General features: G+C 36.5%; 1 protein-coding gene and 1 pseudogene across 1 annotated transcript in view; both read right to left on the bottom strand.

Annotated features, from left to right (window-relative positions):
- Positions 1–1,629: 1,629 nt before the first annotated feature.
- Positions 1,630–3,645, bottom strand: LOC101518284 (Golgi-specific brefeldin A-resistance guanine nucleotide exchange factor 1-like; annotated as a pseudogene).
- Positions 3,646–11,599: 7,954 nt separating this feature from the next.
- Positions 11,600–21,951, bottom strand: part of SNTG1 (syntrophin gamma 1) — a 242,877-nt gene continuing 232,525 nt past the window's right edge. Inside the window, exon 17 of the mRNA XM_058668373.1 lies at positions 11,600–12,008. Coding sequence (XP_058524356.1) covers positions 11,850–12,008 — 159 coding nt within the window. The 3' untranslated portion in view covers positions 11,600–11,849. The remainder of the gene's footprint in view (positions 12,009–21,951) is intronic.

The raw sequence follows: 21,951 nt of genomic DNA, 5'->3' as shown, positions 1-21,951 counted from the left end.
TTATATATCTGTGTAGATATTTCCCAGGGTGTTAATTACTTGGGTTTATCTTGAAATGTTTCTTCCTACTATTTATTTTTTTCATTTTAAATATAAATAGAACAGATTTAATGTAACTCATACATGAAATTATAAGAAATCTCAAGAGTTATGCTAAATAAAAGAATTAGTGCACAAACTGCAGAAGTAAGAATACAGTTCAAACGGTGAAAAAATAACCTTCAGTTTTTATTTAATATATATTTTCACTCTTTTTGCCATATTACGAACTGTGAGGCTTAATTCTTTATTGTGATAACATTCACCCACCTGCCCAATCTGTTAATAACACATGCTTTAGATTAATTCAATAGTTTCACCAACATCAAATTTGGTGTACATTGTTAAACAGCACATGTTTGCATGTTGAGTTAGTTTCTTTATTGGGAATTATATTTGTCTTATGCAGTTTGTTATCCTTTACTCCTTCTGTTTTCCCGGTGCAACAGCTTTCTACCACTCATGAAGTATCTCCTCTGTTCTATGTCTGTGTCTGTTCTTTTCTCATTAACCTTTTGGAAATTCATAAAGCACTCCTGTGCAGAGCTTATTCTACAATATTTAATATGAATACAAAGAAATGTAAATTAATGCCATGCACCCTCTTAGGGAGTGCAACCCACTGAGAGTTCTAATTCCAAATTTGCTTATTCAGATTCTTCACAAAGATAACACGTTTAAGAAAATATTTGCACTTCTCCAAATGCTCTATTGGAATTTATTTCTAATTGGACTTTACACACTACAAGAATGGATAGTCTCATTTATTTTTCTCTTTGTACTTCTTTGGTCTTTAAGAAGTTACTTAGTACAAAAATTTAACACATTATAGATTGATGTTTTTCTGGTTGTTCTTAAACGTTGAAATCTCTCTCTCTTTCTCTCTGTAAATCTCAGCTTCTTGTTTTATCCTCCATATTGCTGATGGCCATTTAGGAAATATACTAGCTTAAAAATATTTTTGTTGGCACTAAAACATTTATTACATCATAAAAATTCCATTATTGTTCCATTTTTCTATATGTACATGTTCCTGCGGGTAGCTCCCCGACAAGCCCACCAGCCTACAATCTATGATGCTGATCAACTCTCCAAACTGACCAACTAATTCATACAGGAAAGGGAGCACCAAAGGAAGATGCTCCAGGGTTGAGGGGCATCGGGTGGTTGAGGAGCATCAGGTGGCAGAGGGGCATCGGGTGGTTGAGGGGCATCGGGTGGCAGAAGGGAACAAAGTGCAGAGTGGTTGAGCCTGACTCTCAGCACCTGACCATGGGCAGCAGGGCACATGGGCAGGCACTGTACAGTTGACACCTGGATGCTTCCCAGAGATGCAAGCCAGAGAAATGCTGCAGGTGGCACTTGTGTGCTCTCTGCTTGGATCCAAAGGACTGGAGATCAGAGGAGGAAGAAGTTCTTGCAGTCCATCGGGGGTTCTGGGGTTGCTACAAAAATTATTTTTCCCAATCCAAGGGGTAACAACAGCAGCTTGGCCTGGACTCAAAGAGACTGTGGCCTCTGGGACAGCTGGCAGCAGGGCCAGGGACAGCCTGGTTGTAAGTTTCTGAGCTGCTGCTTGCAGTGCTTGCCTTAGTTGGCTTTAGAGGTGGAGATGGAGTCTGTGGGGCAGAAAGTGACCAGCAGGGGCACCGGAGAGATAGCTTCAATGAGTGCCACATTGAGAATGATGGGCATTGTCACGGGTGGCACATCCACCTACAGTGGGGTGGCCAAGGGTGGCAGAATCAGTGGGGACTGAGCCCGCGGCATCGGCCCCTCAGAGGTGGGGCTCAGCCTGCTGGGGCTGGAGGTCCCTGATGAGCTGGGAGAGCTGCTGCTGGTTTGGAGGCTCTTGGGCTTCTCCAGGTCACACGTCCCCAGCTCAGAAGGTATCTCTGGGGCAAGTGGATGGCTGGGGGTCCTGGGGTCCCCAGTGGCAGGGCCAAGATGGGCCAAGATTAGAGGGGTTTGGCTATGAGGTTCCACGGGCACGGGGTCCTGGATGACAGTCTGCTTAAAGAGCTCATCTCAGAGGTGGGGCAGGAAGCAGTCGATGTGCTCCCAGGTGATCTCCCAGAAGGCCGAGGGGCTGCCTCCACAGGCATCCGTGCTGTGGGAAATCTCAGCCATGTCCATCACCAGCAGCCTGTTCTTCAGAGACTCAGGGATGGACTCTGACAGTAAGTCATTGGATCCTGCATGCATGTACTTGTCCACGAAGTCCAGGATGGTCAGCCAGAGGGCTGCAAAGGCGGACAGTGACAGGTGCTGCAGGAAGAACTTAGCAGCGTGGAGGCCCTCATCCGGGTCTCCTCCATCCCACCAACATCTGCAGGGCTGTTGTTCTCCAAGAGCTTGGTCAGGAGAGGAAACAGCACCTTGTTGAAACATGACTCCCACTCCAAGGCATTGAGCTTTTGCAGGTCATGTACCAGTAGTGCTCGCTACAGGTAAGTGAGTGTCTGCATCAGCACCTGCCACTGAGCATCACAGCACAGGCAGGCTATACCCTAAAGTAAAGGGCACCAGCAGTGGTCCCAGAGGGTGTGAATCAGCTTCAATCTTGTGGCCACTTGTCTGCAGATGGCACTGCTCCTCTGTCCATGAGCTGTAGATAGAAGCTGCTGGAGTGTGCAGGGTGTGCATCAGGTCTAGCAACTGTAAAGACACCATATGGTAGCTGGCGGGCACACCTTCATACTCATCTTCATCGCTATGTCCACCCTGAGGGGCATGTTGGCTGGAGGCCCGAGGTCTCCGAAGCATTGAGCCCCCCTTGGCTTTCTTCTTAAAACAGTTCCCTTTGCTGTCATATTTGTGACTACTGCTCCATTTCTCCTGGGACTTGCATTCGCCATTCAGACTGGCTTCCACAAAGATGCGCAGACTCTTCACAGAGAGTTCAAAATTGTCTGGTGTGCTGTGGGCAACATCACAGACAATAAAGGACAGCGGTTCCACACACCTAAGCAAGGACTTGGTGTCGTGTGGCCCCAGATCCAACCCCACTGTACTGTTAGGCTGTACTGATTAACCAGTGGGGAAGGGCCTGGTCGGCTGGGTCCCTAGCCTGGCTTAGAGTTGTCAATGTCATCCTTCCCCACCACTAACTAACCACTGTCGACTGCATCAGCATCTCTGACTGATCAGTGTATCTTGCCAGGCCGGCCATGGTCAGCATAGACCTCCAAGCCAGAAGTGTACCCTCTGTCCAGGCTCATGTCATTTTGATGGTAGGATGGGAGCTCACTGCATCAGTCCTGGCAGTGGCCTGTAAAACAGCTGGAGGCTTCACGCCTGAGCCGATGCATTCTAACAGTGTGAAGAGGGTGACCCAGTCATCGCTCAGTGAATATTAGCTGTGTTGGTCTTAAGGAGTTCATGCAGCCTATGGGCAACCTGATGGCTTACTAAGAATAGCATGCTAGGCTTCATCAGCAGCAAAATACACAGTTAGAGCAATACCTGGCCACTGATCGCTTCCCTTCGGAGCAGTCAGATGGCCAGGTGTAGCAGGTCCACTACTGCTGGCTCCACAAGGAAGCAGAAATCTTGTGCTTGGACACAGAGGTGGTACAGAGAACCAAGAGGCAAAGAGAGTGGCATTGGACTGCATCAAGTAATGTGACCCAGAAAAGATGATCACAGAAACTAAGTTCTTGCAGCTGGAGTCCCTGCAGGAGCTCATGAAGGCTCTGGTCTCAGTGACACTGGATGAAGAGACATATGATGAGGCAGATGCTGCTTTCAGTTTGGAGATGCTGTTCAGGATTGTGTTGGAGAACAGGGATCGTGTGGGCTGCGTGTGGCAGACAGCCTTTTGTGCCCATTGGGATGGTCCTGGCTTCCAGTGTGGCCCAGGAGCATCCTGCCCTCCCCAAACTTAACCCCTGGCTGCTTCCAGCAAGATCCTGACTTCCTCAGTAGGGGGCGGAAGAGGTGATGGCATGCTGAACCCATGCCCCATCACCCTAGTGGTGACCATTCTTTCAGGCCTCCCCACCCCCTGCCAGAGGCCCTAGGTCTTTTCATTCTGGCTTCAGCTCCTTCCTTCTCTCCTCATTCAGCTTCCTAGACCTCCCTCGCAGAGATGACCTCTTCAGCTCCTGGCTCGGTGTGAGGTGTGAGGTTCTGTGTACTTTGTGAATGTTCCCCAGCCCCAGCATGGAAGCCTGGCTCATTCCAGTTGCAGTGAACTGTGGCTCTGCATTGCAACACACGAGCCAGTGTGCGAGGGGGCTGGGTGGAGTGTGGGAGGAGCAATGGCTTTCCCACCACGTGGGCCAGTGGCTTAGCGGGTGGGATAAAAGGGTAATCACCATTGTAGGATGGCTGTCCAGTCAGATGCTTGGACTGTTGAACTGAAATGAATCTACCTCCCTCCCCAAGCCTAAGTAAACAGTGAGTGCTCAATAAAAATATGATAGCATATCACAACAGCCAATCAAAAGATTTAGATGTCTTGCCACAACATGTTATGTTCACAGCATATACCCAATCTTGTGATTCAGATTGGCTTTAATAAATACAGTCTCAGCAAAAGCTGTAATCTGTTGTGTTCTTACATACTTCAAGAAGCAACTTTTTGAAAATGACTTCCTTTCCAACATGATTATAAAGAGTTGTTACTAATTTTTACGGTTCTTCCATCATGACACATAAGGACTCATCATATTTGATTTGCATCTTTTCCATCCTTTTAGCTTAAGTAAATACCATCCTGTCTCCAAGGAAGGTAGGGAAATGCAACTTTAACACAATTAGAAACCACTGCACATTTTATCGAATGCCTAAAACTCACAATACTGACAACATCAAGTGTTGACAAGAATTTGAAGCAATAGAACCCAACCTTCAGCACTAGTAGGAATGCACAACTGACCGGTAACATGAGAAGACTGTTTGTCATCTCACAAATTCAAATGCTATTCCTAAATGATCTGGAAGTTGAATTCCTTCTATTTACTCAAATGACTTGATAATTTTCACCTACAAAAAATTGGATATTCAAATATGCCTTGAATCTTTTAAGATTTGTTTATTTTTATTGGAAAGGCAATTTAGAATTATGTAGAAAAGGAGAGAAAGACAGCTATTCCATCTGCTGGTTCACTCCCCAAAATTTCGCAATTGCCATAGGGGAGTCAATCTGACTCAAGGATCCAGGAGCTTACTTCACATCTCCCACATGAGTGCAGGGGCCCAATGTGTGAATCCATCCTCTACTGCTTTTCCAGGCCATAAGCAGGAAGCTGGATGGGAAATGCACCAGCCGGAGCATGAGCCCATCTTCCTATAGGCTCCTAGCACTTGCAAGGTCAGAATTAGCCATTGAGCCATCAGGCAAGGTTCTGAATAAAAAATTTTTTTTATGTGTGTGTGTTTGTATGTGGGGATTGGTAGTGTTACTTTTCTTCAATGAAATTGTCATTGTAAGAATAGATTTCCTGTGGCTGGTTTTATAGATCAACATGCTAATCTTCTATCTTCTTGCTCTAACACTTCAATATAGGCACCTGTTCATGTTCCAGCTGCTCACTTCCCATCCAGCTCCATGCTTGTAGTCCAGGAAAGCACAAAGGGTTGCTCAACTCCTTGGACTCCTGTTCTAACGTGGGAGACCCTGAAGAAGCTCCTGGATCTTGGAATCAGACCAGCTCAACTTCAGCATTGTGGCTTGGAAAGTGAACCAGTTGATCGAAAACCTTTGTCTCTCTTGCTCCCTGTAAATATGCCTTTCAAATAAAACAAATATGTAAATACATCTTAAAGATTAAATATCTCCACATATCCACCCATGTTAAACTTCTATCCTAGTTGGAACTTTCAAATTGTGGCTTACTGCAGTTCTCTTTCCCTGCCCAACAACCAATCAGGTGCTTCTTTCACCAAAAAGCCAGAAGGCAAGGTTCAGAAAATTAGCAAAAGGTGATCTTTAGAGTGGTATCAGGTCCTGACTACCAGATGCTAATGTTAGTTTAAACTACTTCTGGCAGAAATATGCTGCACTTGTTATTCAGCTCCCTGCTTATGGCCTGGAAAAGCAGTACAGGATGGCCCCAAGTGTTGGGACCCAGGAAAACCTGAAAGAAGCTCATCTATCCTGGGTTTGGTTTGGCATGCCTTCCTGGCACATGGAAGACCTAAAAGAAGCTCCTAACTCTTGGTTTCATTGGCTTGGCTGTGGCAGCTGTTGTGGCCTCTTGGGGAGTGAACCAACAGATGGAGAATCTTTCTGTATCTCCTTCTTTTGGTAAATCTGTCTTCCCAATAAAAAATAAATAATAGATATTTTAAAATAAAGCAGTAATAATAATAAAAAATAATGGAAGGTAGGAGCATTCTAAGAATTTAGTAATGATCTAAAATAAAAATCTGTGTCACACAGTAGTCTACATATTCATGCTACTGTGACTGTATTTGAAGTCACCAGATACTGGATACAAGTGAAGTATCTTAAGCTACAATATATCCATATAATACAAAGTTTCACTGAAAAGTGAAAAAAATGACTGATATGCAAAAGATTATGAATAAAACTGCATTTCCTTTTTTAATAAGTGAAAGAAGTAATACTCAAAAGGATGACATATTATACATTTTTATTCTTTGTGCATTTCAAATTTGTAAACATTTTTCCATTCTAGAATATTCTAAAGAGGATGACTTTTTTTTACTTAGCTTTATTTTTTGTAATAACATTTTAAATTTATCTTATAGGTAAATACTTAGTGGTTCTACTAAATAAAGAATATGAAACTAGATAAAGTGCAAGACTTTAATCCAATAAAAAAGGAAAGGACTATAGGCATATAAAGGCATATAAAAGCATATAAAAATGAAAAGAATATTCAATTTTGCTCACTTAGATTTTAAAGCTCATAAATCATTAAAACCATGGTAGTACATGATTCTTGTAAATGTGCTCAGCAAAGATGTAAAACAATTTGACAAATTGCTACAAAGCAGAACTGATGCACCTTAGTTCTGTCTTTTTTTTTTCTTTCTTCTTCCCACCCATGTGGAAGACTTGAAGTGAGTTATAATATCCTAGCTTTGATCTCTCTTGCTCCTGAATGTGATGGTTATTTAGGAGTAAGTAAAAGGATGGGAGATTTCTCTGTGTTTATTCCTCTTATATAAATAAAGGAACCATTTAAAATTTATATACATACAATATCATTTGTTGCTAATAGGTACTAATTGTTCAACAAATATAAAACATATATTATAGTTCCTTTATACCTAATATTTAATTTGCATAAAATTCACGTTTTCCAATCTTGTTCATATGTTTCTCCAAAATCATTATTTGTTTATATCCATTGCAGTATACTTAAGCATTAAATCATTATCTTAATAAATCAATGTATAAACTATATTTTGTTTCTACATAAGCAAATATATACATATAAAACACTAGCTATTCCATCTATTTTTTGTGGTGGTGAAAATCATCTTTTCATTTTCCTTGTACTGCATTTGATTATTTAGATAACCTGCAATGGTAGTGCCATGTTTTTTTCAGGAGAATGTTTTGAGGCAGCATTTTTAAAAAAGGAGAGAGAAGATAAAATTGTTATTTAAGAAAACTAATGCAAGCATCAGAATTATCCTAAAATGATTTCTGTGATCACTGACTTTTTATGACACTGCAAATACCCAAAATACATTTGTCATTGTGTAGAGTATAAACTGATGAACTGCTCCTGAGTTACACATGACAGGATAGGGATGCCTTTGCAGCCTACCTTATCGAAACTGCATGATTGTAAAGATTTCAAAGTTGTCATGACTGTAAAATTGTAACTCTTGGATTGTTTAAGTAAGTCAACAATACCATCTTTCTTCATTCTCTGAGGGCATTGAGGGGTCAAATCTCTAATCTTCAGAAACACTGATGAACCAGAAAGATTATGTTTCAAATGGCTTGCACTTGATGGCACATGAGGCCCATCCTGTTTTTGTTGTTGTTGTTGTGAATGACTGTTTTATGATCATGCTTAAAATACACAGGAAACTTATAAATTAAATTCAAATAACTGAAAATACAAAAGTAGTAAAAACTATTTCTTTTTATTTTGCAGTATGCTTCATTAAAAAAAGTACGGTTTTATTAGTAATACATTAATGAACTGAAACAATGAAGTGACAAGCTTTTGTCACAGATAGTAATTTACATTTTACAAAGATCCACCCAAACAATTAAAAATGAAATAAATACATTTACAATTCATATTTCTGGTATTCTCATTGTATTTTAATATGTATAAAATATATAACATTTATAATGCTTTATCTTCAAAACTAAATTCAAAGGTGCAAATAAGTGACATTATGATTTTAAAATATTATTAAGAATAAATCATAATCAACAATTTTAGAGGTATGACTAAAGCAATTCCTTCAGGAGAGCTCATGAGTACAGCAATATTAATAGTTTCGAAACATTTGTTATTCAGAGGGGAATGTGTATACTTACCTTAGAAGGTTAAGCACAAGCTCATCCTTGTGCTTTTAAAGCTTCTCCACACTGCAGATTTCTAGCAGGACTTATAAATTATCATTAAGATTACCATTTTCCTCAGTAATAAATCAAGATTATCTTAAATGCAGTATTCAGTGTAGACAAAGTGTATGAACAGTCTTTGTCACAGTAAATAAGGGAGATGTTGATCTGCAGATGAGCACACCCAAAGGGAAATGCCTATGATTGTAAACCTCATATAGACTTGACATTTATTTTCAAGTAATTGCTTTTCACTGTGCCAAGTGACAGTTTTATGAGCAAAAGTTTTAAAAGTTTAAATTGGTGCATGCCTGAATTATGGGCAAGAAATGATTAGTTGATTAATTCTTCTTTAAAAAAAATCCTGTGTGGTAAGGGTTGGAGAACAATATTGCATTTCATTATGTATTATAATATTTTTGAAATAAGTATTTGTTGCAATATAACAGACCATGAATTTTCTGCTTAAATATTCTTCACCTTAAACAAATTATTTTTATCAGGTAAAATTCATTATAGTAGTTAGTTTTCAAATGGTTTTGAACTCCCTTTTCTGATCGAAAAGCTATATCTATCGTATTCCCCTTTAAGCTTGCATTATATGCTGTAATGGACCCTTTGAAGAATACACACACACACACTCACTCACACTCACACACACACGTATACCACACACACGCTGAATCCAAGGCACTGGAAGGATTAACACATATTTAAATATTTTCTGTTAACAGATACTGTCTAATTTGGTGATTAAACCTTATGCTTCTCTAACTAAATTACAAGAGAAATACAAACCTATGAGTATTTGTGTTCATTCTTAAACTTTCTTATTCAAGAATCCCAAGTCATAATAAATTACACTGGGTAATCACTGAAATGCAACATGGAATACTGATTTCTAAACTGATGAAAATCTGAATTCTTTCTTTTTTTTTTTTCTAATTGCATTCTCTCCTATTAATCATAGTTAGATAGCAATTTAGGCCTGTCAATTTTATCATTAGTGTCAAAAATAGTCACAAAAATGAGCTTGCTATATGCTTTAAGTTAAGCTACAATTTACAATGTAATTTGATGAACATTAAATGTGTTTATATAAAACACATTGTTTTGGTATACTTTATCATCCACATTTCACTAATATAAACACACATATCTGCATATATGTGTATATGTTGTACAAGGAAATTATTCCTCATTATACTACTCATCCTTTATATGTGTTAGACTTTTGACAAAAATCTGGGGATTTTGTAATTAAAAATGGAAATTTTTCAAAATTTGCCATTCATTTTGTACAATTGTTTGCACTTATGTAACATTTTGAATTCATTATTTTGCATTTGGGAAACCGATGAGTTTCCTATTTCCTCCACAGTGGATCATCACACCATAGAGTGTGCTTCCATGTGTGACACAAGGAGATCCAACTGAGTTGGAAACATGCTCCATTATCTGTCACTTATCTTTCCCAACCCCCAAGGAGCTACTGGTCCCTTCCCTTTCTTTTTTGGTCTGGAAATGTCCTATTGCAGCTGCCTTCCAATGCCTTCAAATATTATGAAGAGTGTTGTGTTTGGTCTCGTTGTGAACAATAAATATTAAGTAGAATACTAACTGTAAATATGTATTTAGCTGTCTGATCAAAATATACATTGAGAATATTTCTTGCACACTTGTTCAATTTTATTTATTTATTTATTTCTCTATTGAGGTGTGTTCTATCCAACAGTTTCTGGGGCTAATCATGAGTCCTCACTTTTTCTTTTATCGAACTTAAAACAATTTATCCATGGCAGAAATAGTTAGCAATTTGTAATGAAAGCAGCCTCATGTTAATGTTTTAAATTGACTTGACATTTATACTTTATACACATAATTCGTTCTCAGTCTGAGATTAACATATTCTACTACTTTAAATAGAAAACCAAGATCCCCTATCAAATAGTTGATCATCTTCATGAGAAACATTTAGTGTTTTGATTAGTCGGGAATATTAGTGTCAAAAGATATAATCAGCAGCTGGTTGTTTAGGAACAGATCTCAGAGAAGCTGTAATGAAGAACAGGTGATGTCTGACACTGTTAGACAATGATACAATCCTGCAAGCTGAGTCATGTGTGCATATCTCCAAATACTTGCAGATTCCCAGCTTCTTGACACTGGTAGCCTTAGGACAAGTTAGTCAGAATAAATTGCATTGTTTGGCATTACTGAATTATTTGGATGACATCATTAAAAACATAATTTTAACCTTTATTTTCACATTTTACCACATTTTGTTATATTTCATCTCTAAAGTGGGCAAATTATTAGTCAATCACCAAAACATAATGACTTTGAATTGCTTTCTGATAATATTTCAATTGATGATAAAAATTATAATCATATGAAATAATTTCTTAAAGCATATTTTTGGTATTACTTTTGTGTACATTTCTTGGGGTCACTAAAAATTTCTGAAAGCTTAATTTGATAATAAATCTCATCAAATAAAATATAAATTGTTTCAAACTAACAGAAGGGGTTCATAAATGTTTCTGTCATTCATGATGAAACTAGTGCATTTTTGGCATACTAGTCACATTGACAGCTAATAAAATGTTTTAACAATAACCCAACAGAAAATAAGTCCATTTCACCTTGAGCCCGTCATAAGCTAATGTAATTATTCCTTAACAGTTCTCAGGCATATTCCACAATAGATAAAATACGATTAGAGTGCCAGAGTAAGTCATGGAATGAGATTAGAAGAAATTTACATCAGCAAATTAAAGTGCTTCTTTCTTTGTTGAGATTTTTGCATGCTCTTTACTGCCCATTAGATTTCTTTGTTTTGTTTTGCTTTTTTCCCTCTTTGATGTCACTGGATAAAACAACAGGCAACAGTTCATGATTTGGCCTAATTTGTATTTGTCATACAAAATAATCTAAAATACAGAAATAACCATTTAATTGGTATTTTTATTTATAGGTAGCTTACAATTTTTATATTATTTACAACCTTCTGCAAATCACTAATTTTTTTTGTCTCCACTATGGGTGAAAGCATAATGGTACAAATAGGTCCAGTCGAAGAAGCTGTTCTGTTCATTTAGGATGATTCACAGATGGCTTCCAGAATAGAAATGTTTGTAGGGTATCACATGACCTTCTTTTTCTGCTGAAATTTCAGTTAGACTGCACTGGTGATTTCATAATACCGTAGTTTTTCCTGGACCTAGCATAGTGGATATGCTGATTTTCTTTTCTTTGTTTTTTTGATAGTCATTGCAAATGTCACTGCAGAGCTCCAATGTCAAGTTGTGTACTTTGCTTTGCTTGTACTGGCAGAGCTGGCAGCAGCAGAAGCAGTCACCTGACTGCCTAAAAATAGAGGGTCCAAACAAGCCACTTTGGCAGCAAAGAATGAATGAATGCAGTGAAGAACAGCAAACAGATTAGAAAATTCCAACTCCTGAAAAGGAATGAAAAATACATAAGAGCAATTAAAATCAGTTACTTTAACATGTTTTCTTTGAGGTATAATAGGCTCATCTAAAATATTAACATTTAATGTAAAAAAGCAGTTGCCAGTATGGACAACGTTGCTCAATATGTTAATGTTTCAAGTCTAGATTTACTTCAAAGTATGGCACACAAGATGTACAACAATGTGGGATTAATTTCATTCAATACTGGAAAAAATACTGAATAACAATACATTTGCAGATTAAAATACCTTAAGATAGTTGTTATTCTCTTAGAGAAGCTACAATTTGCTGCAGAAAATTGGATAAAAAATGCTAAAAGCATAGGAATATGGATGTTAATGACATTCAGGAGCAAAAGAGTAATTTTAGAAAACAATATATTGATTTTAAATGTTGTAGTTGATTGTTTAAGGTGTATATGGCATATATACAGGAAGAAGAAAATAGAGTAATTTGCATTTAGAAATTTTGAAATATGTATCCTATTTGATTAGTAACTTGATTTGGAGTCCACATATCAATGGTCATTAAATACTATGCATTGCAATGAAACTACAATAATGTTACTTTGGACCAAAATGATATTATATTAACCTGTAAAAATGTGGAAATCATGAAATTTTTCATTTGTAACTCTTTTATAAAGATTCATTTATTTTTATTAGAAAGGCAGATATACAGACGAGAGGCAGAAATGTCTTCCATTGGCTGGTTTACTCTCCAAGTGGCCACAATAGCTGGAGCTGAGCCAATCCAAAACCAGGAGCCAGGAGCCAGAAGCTTTTTCCAGGTGTCCCACAAGGGTGCAGGGTCCCAAGGCTTTGGGTCATCCGTTAATGCTTTTCCCAGGCCACAAGCAGGAAGCTGAATGGAAAGTGGAACAGCCAGGATACAAACTGACACCCTTAATTGGACCCCAACATAAGCAAGGTGAGGCTTTCAGCCACGAGGCTACTGTGCTGGGGCCATGAAATATTTTTAAAAGAATATTAAAAATACTGTTACGGGGGCCCGGTGAAATAACATAGTGGCTGAAGTCCTTGCCTTACGTGTCTGGGATCCCATATGTGTGCCGGTTCTTACCTTGGTGGCCCTTCTCTCCATCCAGCTCCCTGCTTGTGGCCTGGGGAAGCAGTAGAGTGCAGCCCAAAGCCTTGGGACCCTGCACCTGAATGGGAGACCTGGAAGAGGCTCCTAGCTACTGATTGAAATCACCTCAGTTCCCGTTGCGGCTCACTTGGAGTGTGAATCATCGGACAGAAGACCTTCCTCTCTGTCTTTCCTCCTCTCTGTATATCTGACTTTGCAATAAAAATAAATATATCTTCAAAGAATACTATTATGGAAGATTTTTAATAAATACTCTCAAAAATACATTTTAATTCTAAGACAGGGAAAATAATACACAGATTTATTTAAAGAAGCCATATAATTACATTATTACAAAAGGAACTGAGGATACTAAATTGAACATAAAAGCATATTGTGTTGCTGCTACAGTTATTGATATTGTAATATGTAGTTGTTACAAAGAATAATTCATATGCACACTAGTGACAATGTTTGTAATTTGTAAAACATGGCAAGAATACAAACAATCAAAATGGCTAGGAAACATTTCCTTGTGTATACCTACATTACACTAGAGAAATATTTCAATGAAATAAACCAGCTCATTAATATTTTCTCAAATCATACAAAGGAGCATTATATAGCATAACATTTATTCATAGGTCTGTGTAGCACTGAAGTGGTCATGCTATTTCAGTAGTTCAAAACCTTAGGTTTCTTTTACTTTCCTATAGCATATGGACACTTACTGTATAAACTGTGAATTGGGGTTTGTGTTGTGCCATAGCAAGTTAAACTGTTGCCTGAAGTACCAGCATGCCCTGTGAGTGCTGGTTCAAGACCCAGGACATTCTTTCCTGGGATCCTACAGTATAGAAATGTAAAAGCTGCAATGAAATCAGCTGTGAGAGAACAGTTGCCAAAGAAATGAGAGAAAAAAAAACCTGGTGAGTGTTGAAAAATAGCAATTGCAAATGGGCCATTGAATTTTGTAGCACTGGATTGTTTTTTGCCCTTTGCAAATGAAATAGAAGCTAGTGATTTGTAACACTGAGCACTTGGGACAAAGGAGGAAGAGCAATGAGGATTATTATAGAGAGCATCCATATAACAGAAATTCTTTCCCCCTTTAACAGAACAGAAAAAGAATCAATAATCATAATAAACAATACTTTCTTGAGATGTAGAATACTGGTTCAGAATAGCTCCCTCCCGTATTTGTGGGGAGCTAAGATTTTGAGTAGGTACCTAAAATTGGGTAATACTGAAACCCTATACTAAAATCCTTGAACTTTGATGGGATTATGCCTTGATAAGCCCCTTAATTATTCAAAAATATTATGGTTGGGAATTCATTTAATATGTAGGTTTACCCATGATAAAATTAATAATAGACTATTTGGGGTTATTATATTGGTACTTATCTGTATATATTATTTGTATGTATTCATTTGTATATATTTGACTTTTTCCCATATGTAGGCAAGGTGAGAGATTAACTGTAACTAAAAATAAAATGGAACATATTATAATATGTTGCTGAATATTAGGTGAATATGATATCTTTTCTTTCTCAAAATATCTCAAAGTTAATGATGGGTGGACAGCGCATGTAATGTGGATATGCTGGCTAGGGATGACGCATGTCCCAGGCAATTCAAGGCAGGGTTGCACTAAATTCCAGTGTATTATGCAGAATACTGAGTAATTTCAAACTTATGAATTATTTATGTTTTCAAAAGGTTTACAGATAAAGTATATTAACTTTTAACTCCATCTACTCTGAATTTTTAAAAATGCTCTAAAATTCCTGAAAATTTCCATTAAATATTTTGTTTCAAGTTGAACACAGGTCAATAAAATGATGGAAAGAAATGCCACAGCTAAGAGAGACAGCTACTTTTTGATTGTAGATCCATCAGATGATAGTAGTGGCCTAAATCTGAGGATTGTGGTAGCATCGTATTCTGAAGCAGAAAGTGTGGAACCTAGTGCTAAAAAATGATCTATTTGAACAGAGCCATGGACAGCTGGTCCAGAGTGAGAAAGGACACTATTACAGAAGAACAAATCAACAATGATGCAAAGATTCCTTGCTTCCTTGCCCGATTCTGTTTCCTAAATTGAATAAGAGTATGGGTCATCTGCTTATGGAGAGCATACAGCAGATTGTTGAAAATTTAGATGATGTCCTACATAATTTGCAAGTATATTATCTTAAATTTATATTCATCCCATGGCTTATGTTTCAGACATTTTAATGCCTTTCTGAGACTACTCGAAACATAGTCAAAAATAACTCTTGGTGCACCTAATAATTTAATCATCAACTATATTTTCATGTTTGCTTTTCACAGCAACACAGTCATGCAACAGTCAAGAGTTGGTTGAAACATAAATTAATTAATTAACTCTTCCAGAATGTGAAAGCATGAAAACAAAATCCTTGGCTGCCTTGGAAATAAATTGACATTTTAACCCTTGACTAAGAATAGTACGATATTTCTATTTTGGTTTTTGATTTTAATATTCCACCATCCAGTGATGGACATCTCTTGTTTTCCAATGTCCTTTGCATCTTTCAACTTTAGTAGTTTAATGGCACCACAGTCTTCTGACAAAAAGAAAGCCTCCTAATTCAATATTTATAAGATGCTTTCTTTGTTCCGCATGTCAATACTTACTCAGATTTACCTATGCCATTAATGTGCAAGTGAACAGGTCTCCTGGTATGACCATCAATTTATGGATTTTTTTAAATCTACAACAATCAAGTGGAGATATAACCCATGTATTATAAATGTGAGCGGTTTACACAAATTTTCAGGAGACTTTCAGTTGCACAGCCACTGCCGCTATTAAATTCTAGAGCATTTTATTTCACCATGAAAATATACCTCATATTCGTCAGTTCCCCAGTTCCCTTCCCATCTCAGCTGTTGCTAATCAATCATTTATTTTCCTTACTCTTGACTTGCCAGTTTTGGACATTTCCTGTAAAGCATGAGCTGCATCTGAAGGCGTTGTGAAGGCCTGCACGCACTTAGCATGACAATCTCAGGTCTTAACTAGGGAGGAGCCTGTGTTAGTGTGTAATGTCTCCTTATGGCTGAATAATTTTCTTTATATGGTAATCTTAAATTTTCTTATTTCTTTGATCAACTGATCATTTAGTTGTTCCCATTTTCTGGTGATTTTGAACGCTACTGTTATGGAAATCTATGTATATGTATCTTTGAATGTATGTGGATATATATTTACTTCCCTCTTGAGTATATATTTAGGAATGAAGTTGCCAGATCTTAAAAAAAAACCCTCTATGTTGCAATATTTATGGGTGTGTTAGACTATTTTCCAAAACATCCAATATGTTTTATATACTAACAAGTTATAAAGGCTTCCATTTTCCTATATTCTTTCAAATCATTGCAACTGTTGAGTTTTATTAGTAATACTTATTTGCTTATTATCTGCCTATCATCTATGTATCCCATGTACTCACTAGAGTGTAAGAAGAAATATTTTAGTGTGGTTGTGATTTTTGCTTCAAAGTTAATTATTTTAGCAGTTTTTTCTGGAAAAATTCAATTCATATTCTTAGCCATTTCTAAATTAGAGCAAGTTTGATTTTATTTTAGAATACAAAAATTCCTGATAATTATACATAAATGCTCATGAAAATATATAACTGGTGATAATTTTTACCAATTTAACAAGTTATGGTTTGAATTTTTTTACCGTATTATCAACATAGGTGCTTTTCAGTGTAGTTCAGTTGGTCTATTTTTTCTTCTTTAGGTGCTCTTTCCAACAACCACTGTCTCATTTTTTCACAAATTTGAAATATTACAAAAAAGGAGTTCATGTAACATTCTAATTACATGGCCAGTTTATCACCATTTATTGAAAAGAAGATTCATTTCATAGTGTGTTCTGCAAAACAGCATTCCAAAACTAATTAATCACAATTTAGGTACATTCGTAGACTCTCAATTTTATTCTGCGTTTATACATTCCTATTTGTATGCGATTATTATGTAGCGTTTATTGCCTTAGCTTTATAGAATCCTTCTAGAACTATGGATATGTGAATCTGTGTGTGTCTTCTGGCCTCATCCCTCTCTCTAAAGAGTATCATTCTGGCTATTCTGGATTCCTTAAATTTACAAACAAAATAATGAAAATTAGCTTTTGTATTTTGGGATAAGCAAGCTAACACTTTAACACGGATATTTTTTTAATGCATACATAGATTTCTGAAGAACTATTATACCAGAATATTAAGGATTGCAGTTCATGGCTGGGAAACATGGATGCATTTGTTTATGTCTTTCAGCTTTAAATGTTTAACATAATTGCTTCTTTGCTTAAATGTATTCCTTGCAGAGGAATGTGTTTTTGGATGATTTTATTTTCTATTTTTAATGAATTATTTTCTTAATTTCACTGTTAGTTGCTTATGATATACAAACACAGTTTGCTCTAAGTTAAAATATTGATGAACAAATTTCTTAACAGTTTTTTAATGAATTAACAAACATTTTCCATATTTAATCTCACATTATCTGTAACTTCTTATTTTATGTTGCTTGTAAAAGGAAATTGATGCATTCTTATCTGATTCATTCTTGCAAGGTAAAACATCTCAAGTTTTCCTTTATCTTCAGCATATATGTTATGAAAAATTCTTGGAGTTTCACATTTTTGTTATGATTTTCTCTGTGTTAATAAATTAATACAGCTTATTATTCTGATTTTTGTGATGCAAATGAATCATCCTGTTCTCTGGTCATATCACAAGTGGTATGGCATATAATTTTTTTTATATCATGTTGTATTTGGTTTGCTGGCATTTTGTTATGAATTATTTCCTTTTTTAAGATTCATTTCTACTGTAAAAGGAAATTTACAGAGTAAAGGAGAGAAAGATAATCCATCTGCTGTTTCACTCCCCCAAAAGCTGCAAGGTACAGAGCTAAGCTGATCCAAAGCCTGGAATTAGGAACGTCTTCCTGATCCTCCATGTGGTCCACAATCCCAAAGAATATGGGCCATTGTCCAGAGCCATCTCAGGCCATAAACAGGGAGTTGGAAGGGAAGCAAAAAAAAAAAAAAATGAGAATAGGCACCCACTTGGGATTCAGGCATTTGGGAAGCAGAGGATTAGCCAGTTGAGCCATGTGTTGGGACTGCCACAGCAGACTAGCGGCTAAAGTTCTCATCTTGTGTGTGTTTCAGTTCTGGGAAAATGGAATAGACTGATTTTCTCTTTTTCACTTTCCGGATAGCACCAAAATTTCTGCATATTGCATGTAAGACAAACATAGGAAAACTAAGAAAAATCAGTGAGTCAATGATAGCCCATCCTAATGAAGGAGCAGTTATCTGCGGAAGTCTCTGGGGGACTATCATTCCTATTCTAGAACAACAATAATGAAGAACCCTACTCAGTTGTCATGTTGGAACCCTAGAACAAACAAAGTAGCTCATTTCCTTGCCATGAAAAACAAGTGTTCATGGACAGTAGATAAAGCAGGGGGTTTAAGGTTAGATTTCACCGAAATACCCAAAATGTGCGGTGCTAGTAAAAAAAATCACTCATCACATGAAACACCAGTAAAATCTCAATCCAATGGGAAAAAAAAGCATTAATAGATGCTAACATGGAAGGACACTATTTGACACTATCTAGTAAATGCTAAAAGGTAATTATAAAACTGTTCCAATGAAAAATTTACCAGCAAAGTTAAAATAAAGAATGCATAGACGTTTTCACCAAATACAGAAGCATCACAACAAAGAAATAAGCGATATGAAGAAGCAAATAAACATCTTATGACTGAAAAACACAGTCACAGAAAATGTAAACATATACTAAAAGGATGATTCAACAGCAAATGGATAGGAGCAGAGGCAAGAATCAGTGACCCGGATAAAGAAACAATAACGATTTTTAAAAATCCCTAATGAACTGTGTGATAACAAAAATATTGATATTCCTATTATCAGTGTGCAAAAAAGGAAGAAAAATGAAGAAATTGAAAAGTATCGAAAGAAATGTCTGAAAATGTACCAAAATTAGCAAGACTAAATTCTGCTTATTCAAGAGTCGCCAAAATATGCAAAGAATAACTAAAAATCTCTTCCAAACACAGCAGAGTCAAACTCCTGAAAACTGGAGAGCAAAAAATTTTGAGAATAGCAACAGAGATTAAAAAATCTTACTAACAAGAGAACATAAATCAAACAACAATTTTTCATCAGAAACCAGAAGGAATTGGCACAAGAATTTCAACTGCTGAAAGAAAACAACTGGCAATCCTAGATCCTGTATGCAGCAGAACAATCCTGAAGGAATCAGTGAGAAATCAAGATCCAGATAGATTAAGAAAAGTAAATGAATATGTCGCCAGAAGACCTAACCAAAAGTAATGGGAAAAAAGAAAAAGACTTCAAAGGAAAAATAACAATATAGGAAACATCAGAAAGAAATAAAGACTATGACAAAATATGCATAATTTAAGCCATTTAGATTCTTCCATCTTTAACATAGGTTGTATGCATTTTGTGCAGTAATTAAGTTGTTGTTCTGTGCCCGCCCACACTAATTATTGGAGTGCTTGGGTCAAGTACCAGTTTTGCATCATGGTCAGCTTCCTGATAATGCATACCCTGGGAGGCAGTAAATGGATCAAATACTTGGGTCCATGATGTGTCCCTTGGATAGCTGAGTTCAGTCTCTGGGTGTCTGGATTTGGCCTGGCATGACCCAAGCTTTTGCAGGCAATGGACAGCGCACCAAAAGACCCCCAATCTCTCTTTCTGTCTCTCTCTGTTTACCAAATTAATACAATTTAAAAATAAATAAATAAATATTGAAATATGTAGTATTAAAACTAATGAGGTTTCATATAAAACTTTATGAGAATATGTTTGAACATATTTTATATAAAATCCTGCAAAGTGCTGGGATATATATGACATTTATTAAATACATACATATGATTTTACTTGTCAATGACATGCTTTCTATATTTATCATATAAACTTATTTATAAATAAGTTATATAGAAAACATATTATAATTTAATATTATACAACTTAAGAAAAAAGTATTATTACATATGTAATATAACATATAAATATAATAAACTATTACAAGGTACTAAAATGAGGAATAAGTAAAATGACTTAATGAGTACTAGACTTGACTTGAACTGATTACTGTTGGCTTTACCATTGTGTGAATGCACATACAATGTATTTATTCTATTATATACATAGATGTGTGTATGCATGTATACATTGCTATTTGCATGTCAGTGTAATATGCATTATATGTACATATAAATTATATGTGATGTATATATGTACACAGATATACAAGACTATGCAGAAACATATAAGTAAAATAAAATTGGTTACTGAAAAAAAATCCTTGGCACAATTTTTAAGTAAAACTGGCTTAATTCCCATTTTGAAGGAGAATTTGAACAAAAATAGCAAAATCTATGAGCCAGCATTTTTCTTTCAGAGTTAAAATTTACCATTTGATTGCCTTGTATTTTTCATGATTTATTGTGAAAAATCAACATGCTTGGTTATCATTCTTTATGGTTTAAAAGTAATTTTGCTCTTGCTGTTTCCAAGATGATCTGTTTTAGCCTATGAGCACTTCAACAATGATGTTTGTATCTGTTTGCATTTATCTTACTTGGAAATCAGAACTGTTAGGATTTGTACGAACAATTTTCACTAGCTTTAATTTTCTGTGGCTATTTCTTCAAGTATTTTTTCTGGCCCTTTTTCTTCTTGTGGCATTCTGATTACTTCTCTGACAGTACACTTGATCCTGCATATAATCTTCTGTGACTGTATAAACTTCTATTATTCATTTTTGTTATTACTCACAGTTGAACATTTCATTAGCTGTGTTTGAATTGAGACATACTGAACTCTTCAAATGTTCTTATTCTTTCTTAGCATACCCAATACTGTTGCTTAGTTTTTCCAAGGATTTTTTGATTATCTGCTATTATCTCTTTCCACAAATTTGATTTCTGTTATTTCTTTGTAAAAGTATTCCCTTTTTGGAGTGGGAAATATCCATTCCTTGAATATAACTTGTTTTCAATTTGTTTGGCATATTGGAATTTGTAGTTCTCATTTTTTAAAAAGACTTACTAGTTTTTATCTGCAAGGCCGATTTAAAGGTAAAGAGAGGTAAGGAGAGAAAGGCATTCCACCCGCTGATTCACTCCCTAATTGCCCTTAAATGCTGGAGTTAACTGATCCAGGATGCAGGAGCTTCCTCAGGCTCTCCCGTGCAGGTGCAGGATCCTAAGACTTTGGGCCCTCCAAGACTGCTTTCCAGGCCACAAGTCAGGAGCAGCCAAGATTGGAATGACTGCACATCTGGGATCCCTGTGCTTGAAAAGGAGGATTTAATCCCTGAACCATTGCACCAGGCTCATTTCTAAGTTTTGCTCATTTGTTTTGTAAGTATAACTGTTGGGTTTCCTTGTGACAAACTTTTCATCAACAGGTTAAAAGGGCCTATGCTACCAAAATCTTCTGGAATATCTTATAAATTCTTTAAAACTGACATTTTAAAATATACACTCTGGAAATCAGATTCAGTTCCCTCTTTGAAGTCTGATGTTGTTGACGTTTATGACTATAGTTGTTCCTGCCTTTTACTTTTCTTCTTCCTCTACTTTCTCCTTCTCCATCTCTTCCTTCTTTTCTTATTATCTTCTTCCTCTTTTGATGTTCTTGACTTCCCTAGAGCTAACCTGTGAGGCATGTGTTCTTTATTGGTGTGACCACTGAAGTCCCAGCCTAATAAGCTTAGGG

Source organism: Ochotona princeps, chromosome 9, assembly GCF_030435755.1.
Source record: "Ochotona princeps isolate mOchPri1 chromosome 9, mOchPri1.hap1, whole genome shotgun sequence".
Classification (NCBI taxonomy): Eukaryota; Metazoa; Chordata; class Mammalia; order Lagomorpha; family Ochotonidae; genus Ochotona; species Ochotona princeps.
This window is presented reverse-complemented; position numbering and strand designations above follow the sequence as displayed.